This window comes from Cyprinodon tularosa, unplaced genomic scaffold (assembly GCF_016077235.1).
Source record: "Cyprinodon tularosa strain WSP-4 unplaced genomic scaffold, ASM1607723v1 ctg1047, whole genome shotgun sequence".
Lineage (NCBI taxonomy): Eukaryota > Metazoa > Chordata > Actinopteri > Cyprinodontiformes > Cyprinodontidae > Cyprinodon > Cyprinodon tularosa.
Genome location: NW_024037835.1, coordinates 256,413 through 274,590, shown reverse-complemented (window position 1 = coordinate 274,590; position 18,178 = coordinate 256,413). Strand labels below are relative to the sequence as shown.

Here is an 18,178-nt window from a genome sequence, read left to right as displayed (position 1 = left end):
GGGCTTTTTATTTTCATGCTGCGATCCTCTGCTTGAACTAGGAAGTTTGTCTCACCTTTTGATTGACTGATTGATTGCACGCAGGTAAACTGCACGCTCACGCTTAAACAGCTGATGTAAACAAAAGGGGGCGTTCGCCGCAACACTTGTAGTTCTACTTGTTTAAAACATTTAGAAGACCATGTGGTGAAGTCTTATACTGTATTTTAGTAGTTTTCCGCTTCAAAACTTAAAATTTATGCAATGCTTGTATTATGGGACATCCTTTGCATGCATGTTGCAAATTTATGTAACTTGAACACCTGTACCTTTTTCCAACACATAATTTATATCCACATTGTTTTGGATTTTGTCCAATAAGATGAGCCCCTGTGAGAAGCAAACTCTAAAATTTTACCAAGTGTAAATTATTTAAAAATAAAAAAAATAAACTAATACGTTAATAGTAATATAATTGTATTAGGCTTAATATTCTGAGGTTATGTTGTCAAAAAGAAAATGTGTTTGTTTCTTTTTGTAAATGTTTTTCATACATTTCTGAAAGAAGCTTTTGTTTTTACTACTTTAGGTATAGTGACTAGGGTTGCCACCCGTCCCTTGTAATACGGAATCGTCCTATATTTGACAGTTAAATTATGCGTCCCGTATCGATTGTTCCATATTTTTTTACGAATAACTAAAAACATCAATAATTTTGAACAACTCTACTGTGGCGATTGTGAGCGTCCTGATTCTCTCTCCCCCCCTCTCGTAGCTAGAACTTAGAGTTCTACTGTTCTTGATTCAGCTCCCCCTTATGACGTCATCCGTTTAAAGCATTCTCCACTCAGTAATCTCTCTTCTTAGGGCGTTTGTCATGGTTTCCTGGCGACGGTCCTCATGTTTAGGTCTAGTTCTACAAACTGTGCACCTGCGAACGCCAACTCCAACCTTGGGGGGGCCACAGTAGGTTGGCAGGAAAAGTTTAGCACACAAAAAGTGATTCATTTAATAAACCGGGTAACTAACAACCAAAATAAACCAAAAATAGGCACACACAAAAAACCTTAATATAATACCGGTAATCTTCCCTATAGCCTAAAAAAAAACTCTACCAGGCCAAGCACACCATTGGTTTGGTGAGGGGATTTCTGTGCACGATGATACTGTGCAAACTTAACATTTCCAGTTATTAATTATCTTAATTTTCTGTAGCTTATTGCAAGAAATACAAGCCACGCTCAAAGAACAAAATAAAAGTATGGTTCTGTGTTGAGCTGAAACGGGACACAATTTAGTCAGATGCAGGAAAATGCATCTAAGAAATGCAAAATTTTCTAGGGAAGGGCCCCCAGACCCCCACATCAATAAACCCTTCAAGTGATCATTTCCGCTAATTACACTGAGCTTAATGTTTGACAGCAAAATCTATGTATAATTTTCTTTAATGTAAGAATATAATGTAATTTTGGATTAAAATTTTTGATTTTTAAATTTTTTGAATGGGGGCCTATATGTTATTGCTTTTATTATAGTTACATCAAATGACCAAATCTAGTCTTTAAACTTTATCTTTCAACCTTTGTATAAAGGCCTTTTTACATATAAATAAAATAAACTGTATCACTGATAGTTTGGTTACATTATTTTTTTGTCTGTGTGTGCATAGATTTAAATCCTTGCGCTCATCCATCTACTCCAAAAAGTCTGTGAAGTGGATCTTTGTCAGAACAATGTACCAGATTTAACAATCCATTTATAACAAGATCAAGCCCGCACCTCTTAAAACATCTTAACAGTCTGAATAGGCTCATGTCGTAATGAGGTAATGGTTTTAGCCAAGGTGATTACACACCAAAGAGGCGTGGCTTCTGCCCAGAGCAGCCTGTGTTACCTGAGGCAAAACAAAACATAACATCTAGAAGCAGGTAAGGAAAAAGGATCACAGACACGTTTTAATCACCTACCGGTCTGGATCAGCAGGAGGAGACCAATAACAGGAGATTCTATTCAAGTCTGCTGTAAAAACGAACGTTGAAAAGCAGATGTTGAACGAGACGGTAGATTTCAATACCTGCTGAGTGAGACAGAAAAGGAGGCGTGTCCTCTGTGGCAGAACTCTGACTCCTATTGGCTGTTCATGTGTTCATTTTAAGAAATATCAAACGGTGATTGGCTGATGGACAACCAGTAGATGAGTCAAATAAACCAGAGAGTAGAAATCCAGATAAAAATATGTTTATGCATGGGAAGTTTTGCAGAATTAGAGGAAGGTTGTGACAGAGGGCTGTTACATAGCCGTGGTTTTTAATTTGCTATAGATAATTATAAAATAAATACTGAAATATTTCTAAGCCAGTTTGACTGGCTTAAAAGAAGAGTCTAACAAAACAAGTTTTTTCACTTCCAGCCTTGAAATTATGGAGGACCAATCCTGCCATAATTAAAAATAAATACAGAAAAAAATAAATGCTCCAAGAATAATAAGCATACAATTAGTTGCTCCCAAAAAATACAAAAAACTAATAAATGTACGTAGAAATTATATTATACAGTGAGACTATATATATATATATATATATATATATATATATATATATGAGACTCGTACTCGTCGTACTCGTACTCGTCGTCTCCCGCTTTATCCGGAACCGTGTTGCGGGGGCAGCAGACTAAGCAGAGACTCCCAGACTTCCCTCTCCGCGGACACCTCCTCCAGCTCTGCTGGGGGAAGCCCTAGGCGCTCCCAGGCCAGCCGAGACACGTAGTCTCTCCAGCGTGTCCTGGGTCGTCCCCTGGGCCTCCTCCCAGTGGGACGTGCCTGGAACACCTCCCGAGGGAGGCGTCCAGGGGGCATCCAAAGAAGATGTCCGAGCCACCTCAACTGACTCCTCTCGATGTGGAGGAGAACTGGCTCTACACTGAGCCTCTCCCGAATGACCGAGCTCCTCACCCTATCTCTAAGGGAGAGCCCAGCCACCCTCCGGAGGAAGCTCATTTCAGCCGCTTGTATCCGGGATCTCGTTCTTTCGGTCATGATCAAGATTTCATGACCATAGGTGAGGGTAGGAACGTAGACCGAACGGTAAATTGAGGGCTTTGCCTTTTCGCTCAGCTCTCTCTTCACCACGACAGACCGGTGCAGCTTCCGCATTATTGCAGCAGCCGCACCGATCCGTCTATCGAGCTCCCGCTCCATTCTTCCCTCACTCGTATATGAGACTATATATATATATATATATATATATATATATATATATATATATATATATATATATATATATATATATATATATATATATATATATATGTATATATATATATTTTAATTAGCTTCTTTGTTTATTTGTCTTTGTAATAATTCTTATTTATTTATTGTCCGTTATAATCTTCAACGCTTTTTATTTCTGCCTGTCGTATTGACATTTCTGTATGTATTTCTGGCTCATTATGCAAATGAGGAGGGGTGTGTCTTAAGGAGCTTGACTTCTCCCCATTGGTTGGTTAGCAGCCACCGGCCACAGTCCCAACAGAGATGGCTACCTACGATGAAGTTGTCAGTGAGCTGAGACATTAAGCAACTGTTTTTTTAAAACAATGCTAAGTCCTCCAAATTAAGTTGTTCTGATCTTGCTGATTAATGTCTAAGCAGTTGCGGCTGGCCAATAGAGGGCGCCAGGGCACCGCCCCACCCACCCAAAGAATATACACAGAGATACACAAAAATATATATTTTTTAGAATTACATTTTATAACTATCATTTAAAATATTAAAACAATTATTGATATATTTTTCTTAGATGTGCAAGATACATATTTAATCTTTAATGACTAGTAAAGTCATTACATTTTTCGTCGATTGATGATGTATTTCGATCCTAGGGCACAAAAATGTTTGCCCATTGACTGTTGTTAAAAGTACCTGCATCTTTCTAAAAGATAAATCAATAATAGATAAAGCTCTCAGTACTATTTCCATCTACTCTGTAGCGTCTGGTTTATCTCTTAATATTATAAAAAGGGAACTACTCCCTATCCATACAAGTCCTGATCCAATTAAAGCTGTTACTGAAGTAAAATACCTAGGGCTGACAATATAAACAAAACTTAATTAGAAGAGAAGATACAAATATTTCAAATTGTATTTTGGATATGAAAAAAGCCCTTAGTCACTTGTTAACAACAAACTGATCTATCCCTACCACTCCTTGTTTATTTTCTCTAAAAACACGAGTAAAGCAAACACAATATGCCTCCAATTTTTATGGAGGAATAAAACACATTATATAAAAAAATCTCAGTTGGTGAAAGAATATGATAAAGATATTGAATCTAAGGTTGGCACAATCCAAATTAACTGGATAAAATCTTATATTCGGCATCCAAATTCTATGTGGCATCACAGTCCAAGATCCCTGTTTGATAAATTGTGAGGCATAAGACTTTATTCCAAAATGTGATTTTGAGGTAAGCAGGATTCCAATTAAGCTGTTCATGTTCCACTTTGCACAGATTTTGCAATATTGGAAAAAGATTTTCACCCGCAGCTTTTCTCCCCATAGCTCAACCCTATGGGACAATAGAGTAATACTAAATTGTAAATCTGTCTTTAAAAATGGATGGTTTTGCAAAGACATTATTTATTTTGCCGATTTATTGGATGATAGCAGTGATATTTTAAATCATTCAGATATTTTTAATGATGTAAATTGTTCTCTAAAAGAGTATAACTGTGTAAATTCACAACCAATATTGTCCAGCTGGTTTATTTTACAATGCAATCTGTATAAAAAAATGCAATAATAAATTTATTAGCAGTTTTTTGAAAGGCAGAAAATTTCATGATTGTGATGGGTTTACTTGGAAATCCTGTTTGTTCAGATACAGTTGATAAAGCATTCTCAAAATTTGTCAAATGGCCTATTCTAAAGTCAAAGAAACACATTTTAAAGTTTTAAGAAAATGTATCCTGTGGCAGAATTATAAAAAAAAAAAAAATGTTTTTGAGGCAGATCAATGTTCCTTTTGTAATAATAAAAGTGAAACTCTTGAACATCTATTTTACCAGTGTCCTGGTAAAGTTTGTATTTCTTTGAAAATCAATGATGTCCCCCCATTTGCCCTAAATTATGTCATTTTTTTATAGAACATCTTCCCTTGCCTGTTTCTGATACTAAGATATAAATATATAATGTAAATGGTTGATTATTCAGATTATTCAAATTTCAGAGCAGCTCGAAACATGGTGTGATGAGGGTAAGCTCGAAACACTATTTAGGGACACCTCTGTTTTAAAAAGATCAAAGCTGTTTGAGGTTGCCACAATCGGTGTTGCTGGTAGGATATCTGTTGGGGAAAAGAGTTGATTCTTCAGTTTTTGTTTGTTTTCTGTTTTTTATGTTTGTGTAGTGTCGTATTTTGTTTGTTTTGGAAAAAAAATGTGTGTGTGTGTGTGTTTGTACAGGCAAAACAGCAACAAGCCCATCTAATCACAAAGGATCCAGGTTGAGGAGGAGGGGATCCAAGAAATGTGGTACTTTATTGCCCAATTGAAAGAAGATAATAAACAAATACGACAGGGACACACTGCATGAAAAGTGGGATTTTCGTCAATATGCGGCACTGTACATTGTCGTGGAACTTCAGGTTAGCGGCAGTTTACGACAATTTGCAGGCTTCGCCAAAAACTCCCGTAAATTGTCAGAAATTGACGTTGACTCTCTTAGGCAGTGTTCCCCCCATGCCTCCCCCCCATATAATTCTAGGGGAGGATTTAACATGTAAATGAACATGCTGTGAGCTATACAAATGCAAACCAGGGTTGCAGGGGGGGTTTTACCCCAAGTGACATCTTTCTGGGTAAGAAATTCTCTGATACAAAGAGATCAGGCTCAGTATAGCCTCTTACATTTTAGCTTGAATTGATTTATTTAATTAAAGTATAGAGACCAAAACAGATCTTTAGCTGACAGAGCAATACATTTAGAGCAGTAATTATAAAAAAAAAAAATTGCATTTAAGATAAAAAAAAAAATGTTGTCTGTCAATATGCTCAATTCACAATTACTTAAGTGGAAAAGTTTCAAGAAATGAGTCTGAGATGATTTACTTTATAACATGGTGCATTATCCTGTTGGAAGTAGCCATGAGAAGATTGGTACACTGTGGTCATAAGGTCCGGCCAGGTCAAGATCCGCAATTGCAATCGCACCAAACAGGAAAAAGAACATTGACAAATTCCGGTTCGTCAAAATAAAATATAGCAGCAACAGATCGGTGACTAGAAATTATAGCACAATTCTTATATATATATATATATATAAAAAAAAACTAACACAGTTTATTTAAATGATTGGATCCAAACTATTGGTTATTCACCAACGAGGAAGCAGATTTCTCATCTCCATCAAAATATTTATTTTATACCGAGGGACTTAAACTTTAATCAAATCCATTCAAAAGAAAGTTCTTATTACAGGAATGAAAAGAGATGCTGAGTTTGGAAGTAGTGAACAAGTTCATTCAAAAAAAGCAGTTTTGAATTATCTTTATCCCCGTTACAAAAATCTACAAAAAAATATATATATATTTGGGCAGAAAGTGAACATATGCTGGATGATGGTGGGATTTTTTTAATATGTCATATTAAATTAAGCGCTCACAGGGTTCATACAGGAATGAGTGACTCTAATTTAATGCTATTTTAATGCTATTTGAAATGATTTTAAATTGTTTTTATAAGCATTTTTTATTAAAGAATTATAAATACTTCGATAAACATATTTAAATAATTTTAGTGCCAATGAAGGCCTTGATTAAAAAAAAAAAAAAAAGAATGATTTTTTAATTATTTTTATTGATCCGCGGAAACTCTGGTTCATCTCGCGCATGCTCCCTACGATCTCCAAGAAACTCAGAGCGGCGGGGTCTGGATCCACAGTGGAGGATGTATGCTTTGCTTTGTGCAGCGGTCTGGAGCTTCTGGATTTCGGGGTAAAACTCCTCTTGGACGCGATGGCGACTCTGCATCGAACAAGACGAACTCAAAGAAGAGATGCTAGCGGTAAATATATGTTCGATTACTGCCTGCTAAGCTAAAAGCGGCCTAGCCTGAGCTACGGCTAATAGCGGCTAATAGTAGCCTTGCAAGAACAAGCTTTATTAAAGTGTATTTTTTGTGATTCACAGGAAGCAGTACGCCGTCTTAACAACTCGGAGACTAATTGCAGGCGCTATGAACCGGAGCAAGGGTAAGATTTAAAGAATATGCTTTCATTCTGCGGTAAAAGGCAATGGATACCAATCATAGCTTTACATTTTGTTTTCACAGACCTCCCATCTCGGCAAGTCCAGATTTGCACGATGTTGATAAAGACGACATTGTGTGTAAGTGACTTGTTTTAATGTTTTCTCCTTCCTTGTTACTGTGACTTGCGTTTGATTTTTTATTCATACCACTCTCATTTAATTGTTTTCCAGCTGCCTGTAAGACGTATTTTCAGACGGTACGCAGGAGCTTCAGATATACGCTGCCAGCCACACGCTGCGTGCGGAGGCTATCTGCTCGGAGTCGGGCCAGAAGACAGAGGGTAAGACTTTATTTGGTGACTATTTTTCAGGTGCATTAATAGATGTGTTGTGTCCATACGCAGTGCGCTGATTCATTGTTTTTTTGTTTTTTTTCAGCTGCTGAAAGCGAGGCAGAGTGTGCTAGCAGATGAGGAAGTGGAACTCTGGAAGTCCGCCTTCCTCGGCGGTGTCTCTGGATGGATTGTACGGTCGCCGCCATTTCGTAGGCCGGATCCCTCTGAACTCTGTGTTAAGCTGCAGTCCCGGTTAGAAGCGATGCCGAAGTACAGGGCCACGCACACTAGGCGTCTGCACATCGGACCTGCCTCGGAGGGAATGCTGCCAGTTACCTCCAACCCCGAGGAAGCAAACGGACCGTTCACGGAGTTTTAATTTTTAGAAACGCATGTGTTTGGATACGCGTTGTATATAGTTGTGTGTGTTTTAATAAAGCTCTTTCTTTGCATAAACAGCTTCCCGGCAAATCTTCATTTCCTGTATAAATTCATTCATGTCCTTGATGGTAGCATAATAATTGTGTAGTAGTGTAGGATAACATAAATACACACCATATGAATGAATAAATATATGAATGAATAAATATATATATATATATATATATATATATATATATATATATATATATATATATATATATATGAATAAATATATATATGTAAATTTATATGTAAATATATATATATGCCAACCAATCACGAGCGACTTTACTTGTTTAAAAAGAAGTGGTTCCGTCCAATACTCAGTAAGAAAATTAAAGCCTGGCGTGGCCACGTGTGGTTTTGCTGCCAATCACGAGCGATTTCATTTGTTTGAGAATAGTGGTTTCAGCCAATACTGAGTAGGTTATTCAAGCCAGACTTGGCCAGCCGCGCGGGTTTGCTGCATTCATATGCTAATTAGGGCCATTAGTACAGCTGATCGCTCTCCACATACGTCATGGTACGTTTTCAACAATTTGTGGCACGACAAACTCGGACAAGCACGGGTTGCAAATTGTCGGAAACTGACGAAAATCAGGCAGATCTGCGGGAGTTTACGGGGGTTTACGGGGACGAAAATCTCACTTTTCATGCAGTGACAGTCATGCTCTGCCTCAGGTACTTCTACTGGCCCTTCTATTTGAAGCAGATCTCAGAGTGCTCTGCCTGCCCCGGATCCCCCTGTGTCAGAAAGGTTGGTGTTCATGCCTCGGAACAGGAAATGTCCAATGTTCAGGGGAAGATCAGGAATAGGGTAAAGTGGATGGAGACGGAGGAGGCCTGTGTCAGGGATTATCACTTATCACCTGTTGATCATGCTTTTTACTTGAATGATCATCTGGAGGGTGAGGCACGAGAGGAATTTAGATACCGTCCTTTACTGGAGAGGCTACGTTGACCTCAGGCTGACCAGTGGGGGAGGATGTGGCATTCTTCCAGTAATGGAAGGTGTCTATGTTTGCAGGAGGCAGGCGGCAAAGGTGATACAGCAGCAGGAGAAGGAGGAGCAGCCGGGACTGACGCAACAGGTAGAGGAGGTTGATTGAGAAACTGTGTAGCAGCGTTTTTTTGGTTGGCCATGATTGGGGATCTGGTGATTCCCTATGTTCCCAACAGAGCACTTTGTTCTCAATCTGCAGGTTTACTAGTGCTTTCTAAAATTTCTAAAAGCAGGAAGAGTATCAGATCTTTAAGCTGTCAGGCTTTTTCCAGTGGAAGCAACTACTATTTTTAGGCCACGAGGCAAAAATCCAGTCTACTTTAAGGCAAGGCTTAAAACATTTTTTTGTGTTTTTTTTCACATAGTTTAGAGTTAGAGTGGCTCAAGTTATCCTGAGCTATCTCTATAGTTATGCTGCTATAGGCTTAGACTGCTGGAGGACGTAGGGACCCCTTTTCATCATTCTGCTATTCTCCCAGTCTTAAGTGTTTGTTTGTTCAATCTCTAACTTTATGCTCTCTGTTTTTCTCATCACAGTAGCTTCATCTGGTCTGTTCCTGTTTGGCTGTGGCACCATAACGGAGAGAAATATAAGCTGTGCTGCTGCCACCAACACCTTTGTATATAGATGTAGGAGCTCGGCCGGTTTTTCAGTGTAGTCCTGCATGTTCTCTCTTTCATACTTTGACATTGGAGCTGACTTGGAGCTAATCTGCCTTGTTGTGTTTTTCTGGGTTAAGGCCGCCTGTGGAGCTGATTGACAGTTATTTTTTTTTTTCTCTGCTTCTTTCTGTATCTCTGCTTCTGTCTCCTTGAACCCCAGTCGGCCTCGGCAGATGGCAGCTCACACTGAGCCTGGTTCTGGTGGAGGTTTCTTCCTGAGAGAGTTTTCCTCTCCACTCTCGCAACAAGCATGCTTGGTGTGAGGGATTGTTTTCAAGTCAATGAGTTGATGCAATCAGCTGGTTTTCCTTAGATAGAAAACTTTAAACCAATCTGACTATATAATCTGGTTGAATTGTCTCCGTTTTGGTATTCGGTCAAGGATGAAAGACAGCACAGACAGTTACTCACAGAAAGCAGCACAGCTAATAATTTAATCCAGGATGGTGTCACAGCCAAACAGGGGCGGACCAGAGCCACTATGACAGGCGAAAGCGGATAAAGCATAAAGTTATGAGTGGAACTTAATACTCCAGGATATAAGAACAGAGATGGAATGAAGCAGGACAAAAAATGGTTCCTATGTCCTCCAGCAGCCTTAACATATCGCAGCATAAATATAGAGATAATTAGAAGAAATCTAGTCTTTTTATTGCATTTTTTAGACCTCAGAGCGGACACTATCTTAAGATGAATTGATTTGTCTGAAACTGGCTTGTTTTTATTTTTTATTTTTCATCAGTCAGACTGGTTGGCCTTTGAATACTAACCTAATTTCAAGCAGCTGATAGTCGCAACAATAATGCTGGATGATGCTTTTCTTCTTTGCTATTTGCTTAACAGGAAATAAATGAGCAAATAATTTGATCAATGTGGCCCTTAAACTACATTTGCTTTGTTTAGTTGTGGTGCTTGCTGGTGGACAAAAAAACAACAACAAACAAACAAATTAAAAAAAAAAAACCTTTCCCTCTTTATTTGATAATTTTATAGCATGTCGTCAGTTGTTCATAAATAAAAAAAACGGGTTTTAAAGATTCATATTTACTGAATAATCCTTGAAACAGTAATGAGGGGATTTAAATGAACATTTAGAGATTTTTTTGATTGCTCAGTGAAAGAATAATGTGTAATATTTAGTTGTTCACTTTTTTTTAGCTTTTCTGAGAATTATTTGCAAGCCTTGATGATTGGTTAGCGACTTATCCTGTGCTCAAATGTAGAGCAAATACGGTTTGGACAGAAAATAAACAAAATCAAAGTTCATCTGACTGATGATATAAACAGTCTCTTTGTCCGGCCAGTCTGTGGTACTGAGCTGCAGCAAGAAAAGGGTAAGTGCTTTAAAGACTATAGAAAACTGTGTTAATGTTTAAAGTATAAGTTGAGATGTGTGTTGCTGTTTTAAAATATCAAAATCAAACTTTTAAAAGGATGGCAATGAAGACAGAAAAACTAAGCACTTTTTGTTCTGTATTTTTATTTGTTCATCTCATAATATGTAATGGGGGGTATTAATTATGAAGACTCTGAATTTTAAAGTTTTTTGTTTATATTACATGAGATTTACTTTAATCAAGATTAGTTTATATTACATGAGATTTACTTTAATCAAGATTAGTTTATATTACATGAGATTTACTTCAATCAAGATTAGTTGTCCTTGATGTTTGATTTAATCAAAATTGTTCTCTTGAAATACTTCAAAAACAACTGGCAAGAGAAAAACTAAAAGAAAAAACTAAAAACAAATACATTTAGAGCCTGTATAACCAGATGAAGAGGTTTATAGATTTCACAATGCTTTTGTGAATCAGTTAATATTGTGTAATCAAAGCAAACATCACTTTTGACCCTTTGTTTCAGTTCATGATGCGTGCACTCGGGGTTCTCTGGGTTTTATCAGCAGCGGTCTGCGTAGGAAGGAGCGATCATCACATCGGACACGCTGTGGAAGCACAAGACAACGCTGCAGACGACAGTGACAACAACCTCTCTCTGGTGACCTCAGCAAACAAGGACTTTGCCTTCCGTCTGTACAAGAAGTTATCAGATCATTCTGACTCTCAAGGCAAAAACATCTTCTTCTCTCCAGCTAGCATCTCTGCTGCCTTAGCTGCTCTCTCTGTGGGGGCGCGGGGGGAGACCCACCAGCAGCTATTCAGTGCTCTGGGCTACAGCAGCTCCCAGCTTGCTCAGACAGATGTAGACCAGGCCTTCCGTACGCTCCTTGCAAACACAGCAGCTCATAATGACCTCACCAAAGGCTCGGCTGTGTTTGTGGACAAACTCTTCAAGCCAAAGCCGGACTTTCTGGATGTCCTGAAGCAGTCCTATTCTGCAGAGGGCTTCAGTGTTGACTTTCTCAATTCTACAGAGGCCGCCAATACCATCAATCAGTATGTATCTGATAAGACTAACGGGAAGATAGACAAGCTGGTAGAAAGCCTGGATCCAAACACAGTTATGTACCTTCTCAGCTACATCTACTACAAAGGTAAAAGGTCTCAGCCTATGAGTTCCCTGACCTCTCGCTTTCATTGAGTTATGCTTTTAGTAATTCATAAGATCTCCTCTTTCTGCTCTCACAGGAAATTGGAAAACTCCATTTGATCCTCGAGATACCAGAGAAGATGATTTCAATGTGGAAGAAAACAAAAAGGTTCAGTCACACAGTTGAACATGCCGATGTTCTGTTTGTTCATTCTGTTTTTATTAATACATCTACAAAGCTGTTCATCTCCCACATTCCAGGTTAGGGTACAGATGATGAGAATGGAAGAAGATGTTAGTACTTATATCGACCAGGAAATCCACACATCAGTTCTCCACCTGCCCTTCAACAACTCCTACTCCATGCTGCTGCTCTTACCTGACAATATGACATTGCTGGAGAACAAGATCTGCCCTGCGCATGTCAATAAGTGGTTGAAGTGGATGAAAACAAGGTGAACTGATTTTTTTGTCTTTCTTGAACAGTGCTGAAGGTTGTTGTATTTTTTTTGCACAGGAGTGACAGCCTAGTGGTTAGAATAAATATTGAATAGAATAGAAAATCCCTTTATTGTCCCACAATGGGGAAATTCTGGTGTTTTACAGCAGCAAAACTATAAAACAATAGGGCATAGAGCTTGGGATCCTGAGGTTCTGACTTCCAGCCCCAACTCCCACAGACTGCCACTCTTACCCCATTTACACTACCCTTGAAAAACCGATCCATGCCGAGACCAGTCCGAGCTCGGATCAGTTAACCAGGCCGAGCTCGGTTCTGACGACCGTTTACACATCACGCTATCTTGGTTCCTCAACTCCTCACCTCCTAGTCACTATCTGCGGTATTACTGCCAGTATTGAAGGAGGAAATCAAGCAGTTGGTGGTGGTAATGCACCAAAAGTTGTTTGCCAACCGCCATAAAAAACAAAAACAAGAAGAAGAAGACGAAGAAGGAGGGAATCAAGCAAATCAAAATGGCGGCACCCGTCACATTCAGAAAATTATGCTTGATTATTATTGCTGTACTTCGGTGTTATTATTTAAAATGCCATTATTTAAAATGTTGTGTGGAGAAGATTTCGATTGTCGTTTATAGTTGAAGAAGAAGTTGTTCTTTTTCTTCTGTTTCTGGAGGGGAATTACCGCCAAGTACTGGAATGGAGTGTGAATCGGGATGTGCAGCCAGACGGAGATGACACGTTCTGCTCATGAGCTCTTGTTATCAGAGAACCGAACCAGGGAAAAACCGAGCTGAGCCCACCTCTGGAACTGGTCTGCAGTTATCTTGGTCCGGTTGTGTCTAGCTCGGTTCAGTTCAGTTTGCTTTCCATTTACACACGATAAGTTATCTCAGTTACTGAGCTCGGACCAGTCTCGGCACGGTTTTTCAAGGGTAGTGTAAATGGGGTATATGTCTCTGAGCAAAGACCCTTAACCCACCCAGCTCACCGGGCGCTGCACAATACTCCTCAAGGGGATGGGTTAAATGCAGAGAGTTCATGTCTTTGCACCATACTTGTGACAGTGAAATGACAATAAAAGTTGGAAAAAAAACTATTATTTATTTTTTAGGAAATACAACATATTTGTTCCCAAGTTCTCCATCAAGACTTCCTACAAGCTGAATGATGTGTTGACTGGGATGGGAATGACAGACATGTTTGGGGATCGGGCTAATCTGAGCGGCATTGCAGAGGGACAGAATCTGGCTGTCTCAGAGGTAAGACAGAAACATATGAAGGAAGTGTCATTGCTTTTGTTTTCTCGACACAATCAACTCACTCTACTTTAATTGCACTGTAAAGGTTGTGCACAAAGCCACGCTGGATGTAGATGAGACTGGAGCAACTGCTGCAGCAGTTACTGGTATTGGCATCACACTTCTGTCCTTACGCATCATCCCAGAGTTGAAGTTCAACCGTCCTTTCATGGCGATCATCATTGAGAGAAACACAAATGAGATGCTTTTTATTGGCAAAATTGTCAACCCAAACATCTGAGGAAAGAGAGCTTTTGTTGTGCAAACCAAATACAAGGGGAATACTTTGTCTGATGTTTTGTTCCTACTGCATACATAAATAAAAGATAAAAAAGGTTCATGTTTGTATTGCAGTTCTTCAGTAAAAATTAATGCCCTATAATAAAGCCAAAACTAATTCCAACAGTCTGAGTGATATCTAATTGAATTCTGTGGAAATAAAAATTCTATTCACAGGAAGATCTGATGACTTTAATGGTATGTATGTTATCGTATGTTAACCTTGATTTGCATCATCAAACTTTAAGAAAAAAAGGCTTTACCAAGAAATAGCTATAGAATATGTTTGCACTTATGCTCTCCAAACCTGTATAGCATGTGTGGTAAATTATGTTTCATGACTTGGTTTTATTTAAAATGTACACAGTGGGGATGAGTTAATAAAAATTTACAAGCAAAGATAGTCATTATACAAAAGGAAATATACCTTTTCAGCTCTGTTGTTTTGTACTGCAAAAGGCACAAATTTTTTGCTTGTTTGAAAAAAAAAGGTAAATCTAAACTCAAATGAAAATAACACAATGTATTAATTAATGTAAACAGATCGGTGAATGTAGCAGTCAAAGTATAAAAACCAAAACGACAAAAGATATGGAAAAGAGTGAGTAGTCCCACAGCAAAAGAAAGGACAGAGTACAACATTATAATGCCAGCAGAAAAATATTTATTTATCATTTATTGCCTATGTCATCTATTGTACTGATCAGGCAAAACATAATACTGAGAAAATAAAAAAATATTGTGAAAATGTCTGAGTTTCATAGAGGGATTGTTGGAAAACATATATGTGGTTGAAGACAGAGGGAAGACCAGGAACATCTGGGGTTAATGTATGATAATTACAGAGGAATAAGAGCAATGTGGTTGGTAATGGACAGGAATATAAAGATAAAATTAATGAAATGGAAAAGAATTTTAGAAAGTATTATTAATATAGATTGCCTGGCCAAAAACAAGTTACATCAGAAGAAAGTCCCTTGACTTCGATTATAAAATATCCATACATTTTGTGTTAGAAGCTACAGTAAGCCCTATATGATTTTGAGCAACGTTTATTATTAGAACGTTTAATAAATAGCCAACAAAATATTTCCAGTGAGGCCTTAAAGGAGTAGCTGGAAGCAAAAAACATATTTGCACCTATCTCTTTTTCATACAGAAATTTGGTAACACAATTCATACAAATTTAGCTTATTTCTACCTACCTCAAATCCTGCAAATCTCAATCAGTAGTTCTCCAAAACATTCATGTTGTAGGTAGTACAAATAAATTGAATTAAGAAGAAAAACAAACAAAACCATAAATAATTCATTTGATGACTCCTTAAAGTCTTAAATTAAATATGCTGAAACAATGAATATTAGTTCAGTGTTATTTAATGAATGTTATGTTGTGTGAAATAAATGGTATTCAAATATACATTGCAGTTAAATTAGTGGAGATAAATGGATTTCAACCAGTCTGCACTTTATTTTACTTTGCAAAGTAAAAAGAGACACCTATAACAGCCCATCACAGTATTATGTTCTGTCCTGTTTTAAACAAGACAGTTTGTCTCACTTACTTACAGTAGGGGAAGAGCTGTGATAGTTGTCGAGTCAAAACAAACTACAGAAATGTTGGTTAAATAGCAACATGTTATGAATAAACCTTTAGAAAGAACCTGACTTGTTATGGGAATAGTATTTCTTGTCCCAAACAATTTCACTTACTCAGACATGTTGTGGCCTTGCAGCTCTGAGATCTAAATGAATGTAATGCAGCACTCATAAATCAATGGGAACTAATTCTATTCAATTCAATTTATTTATATAGCGCCAATTCAATTAAATTGAAAACTAATGGGAAATAGATGTTTTCCCACAATAATTAATATTGGGATAAATCTAACAGATTTTCCTTTGAAGAACTGTAACTTTCAGTGTTTCTTAATGTATTTATAGATGACATGTTGTCTTTTGTCCATTGACTGCTGGAGATAGGCACCAGCACCTGGTTTCGTTTTTACAGTGTACAGAAATGTTGGTTAAATAGCAACATGTTATGAATAAACCTTTAGAAAGAACCTGACTTGTTATGGGAATAGTATTTCTTGTCCCAAACAATTTCACTTACTCAGACATGTTGTGGCCTTGCAGCTCTGAGATCTAAATGAATGTAATGCAGCACTCATAAATCAATGATCCATCAGAGGCTCTCAGTTGTCATCGTTCAGTGTCCTGTGAACTGGTGTTTACCAAGCATGTGGAGGGAGTGTAAAAAACTTCAGAAAAAGCTGATTTTCTGAATAAAATCACCGGCAGGTGTGAGTTGCACAAGCATGTCAGACTATTCCTCTCAACCAGGGATGAAAAAGTGAAGGCGTTACTGTAGGTCTGAGGGTACTCACAAACAGATGGCAATCACCGCTGTTATATCATTGTCCAAGTTGCATAAGCACATCTATCTAGTGCCCTCTTCCAAGTTCCAGCAGCATGGTCCCTGTCTGTTTGTTTAAACCTTAGCCATTTCAATAAAGTGACAGAAAAACATGTAGTCTTTTTCATACTTTTCTGATATTTTCTTATAAAATGTACAAGTTAAGAAATATTTTAACATACACACATGATAATCGTAAGATAAATAATAGTTACTACTTATAAATGATAATTTCTAAGGGTCCTAAAAGATAAAAATCACAGCTCATATTTCTATCACTCAGCCAGCAGGTGGTGTTATGAGCACATGAAGCACCAACAAAGAAATTATTTGCTGAAACAACAGACTCAAGTGTTCAAAGTCTCATGAGGCCTCGTCTCCCCATAACTTATACGTATATGTAAACTTTCATATGAGCTTTGGCTCAATATATCAAAGTGATTGACTGATTCCTGATGCCTTAAAATGACCACAACAGGCAATTTCATTTAACACACTCTAACGTTGCTAAAAAAGCAGCATAGTTAAGGAGTTACATGAATTTTTACTGTATCTGAAGCTTCAACACACATTGCATTGTCAAAAATGTAAAGGTGCCAAAAAAGTCTGTGTCTGAAAGGTGTAACGTCTCATTTCTTCAAGAAGAGGACCCGCACTTTGGCCAGAACATGACTCTTACCGTACATACACATCTCATGAACAACAAGTTCTTTTGTTTATTTCATCTAAGTGGGCAAAGTAATTATGGGGTGTAATACTTCAAGTCTCACTGTTCTCCATGTCTTCTTTTCAGGCCAAGTCAGCTGAATTAAAGAGAACCGTCTGTTCCTTGTTTTCCTGGTGGTAAGGATGATATCATGCTTGTATAATGAAGTTAGGGCAGCTTTTTGTTTCCTTCTGTTGACTTACTTTGGAAGAGTGATGATACTACAGATAAGGATGATATTATCTGTTTTTCTCTTGAAAAGAAAACTATTTAATCTGAAGATAAAAGAATGATGATGGACTTGTTCTAAAGAGAAAATACAGCAAGATGCCTTGCATCGGGTTGGTTGGACTCGTTCCAAGACAGCAGGCCACACAAACAGGCAGGTTTAAACAGATTAATTACAACCACTATTAACATCAGACTACCTTAATCAGCTTAATCCGTGGGGCTGGTGCCTATCTAAAGTAGTCAGTGGGGGAAACGTGGGGTTCACCCTGAAAAGTCCATAAAACCATGATCAAACACACATACACACACACCTACACTGCAAAAACAATCCTAAAAAAGATCTCCTAAATTAAGTGTATTTTACTCATAAAATAAAATAAATAGATATTATGCACTTGAAATAAGACAATGCAATTGTTTTCTCTTATTTTAAATTTAAATTGTCTCGTTCCATAAGCAAAGTGTTTCACTTTTCTCGTTATTTGAAGAAAAAAATGACTTACTGAGATTAATTTTTTTGTAGTGTAAAGACAATTTAGAGAAGCCTATCACCTTAACAGTCATATTTTTAGACGGTGGGAGGAAGCCTGAGAGGACCCATGCATGCACAGGGAGATCATGCAAACTCCACTTCTTGAC

The 18,178-nt window shown here is 37.8% G+C and overlaps 2 protein-coding genes across 10 annotated transcripts in view; one reads left to right on the top strand and one right to left on the bottom strand.

The window, feature by feature from the left end:
• LOC119782649 (type-2 ice-structuring protein-like) overlaps positions 1–2,102 on the bottom strand; it is a 42,120-nt gene extending 40,018 nt beyond the window's left edge. For 4 of the 7 annotated variants that reach the window (XM_038283728.1, XM_038283734.1, XM_038283751.1 and 1 more), the window contains exon 1: positions 1,947–2,101. The gene's annotated coding sequence lies outside the window, so the exon portion shown is untranslated. Of the gene's footprint in view, positions 1–1,834; positions 1,859–1,946 lie in introns of those variants that run through there. The other 3 variants (XM_038283719.1, XM_038283692.1, XM_038283701.1) reach the window with 3 other exon arrangements.
• Positions 2,103–5,492: 3,390 nt separating this feature from the next.
• LOC119782629 (serine protease inhibitor A3M-like) lies at positions 5,493–14,244 on the top strand. 3 transcript variants are annotated; one of them, XM_038283671.1, is made up of 7 exons: positions 5,493–5,512; positions 9,013–9,076; positions 11,518–12,148; positions 12,243–12,313; positions 12,406–12,599; positions 13,718–13,865; positions 13,951–14,244. In XM_038283671.1, exons 1-7 carry the CDS (start codon positions 5,508–5,510, stop codon positions 14,143–14,145), a joined length of 1,308 nt encoding a protein of 435 aa, XP_038139599.1. In that variant the 5' UTR covers positions 5,493–5,507; the 3' UTR covers positions 14,146–14,244. The 3 variants fall into 3 exon arrangements, with proteins under 3 accessions (XP_038139599.1, XP_038139590.1, XP_038139607.1); XM_038283662.1 differs by lacking the exon at positions 5,493–5,512 and adding an exon at positions 8,646–8,666; XM_038283679.1 differs by lacking the exons at positions 5,493–5,512; positions 9,013–9,076 and adding an exon at positions 10,834–10,985.
• Positions 14,245–18,178: the final 3,934 nt, after the last annotated feature.

Excerpts from the sequence above, each read along its gene's own strand:
- LOC119782629 (XM_038283662.1), top strand. Across the intron at positions 9,077-11,517 it reads AGCCGGGACTGACGCAACAG|TTCATGATGCGTGCACTCGG; the intron begins GTAGAGGAGGTT and ends CCTTTGTTTCAG. Across the intron at positions 13,866-13,950 it reads AGAATCTGGCTGTCTCAGAG|GTTGTGCACAAAGCCACGCT; the intron begins GTAAGACAGAAA and ends TGCACTGTAAAG.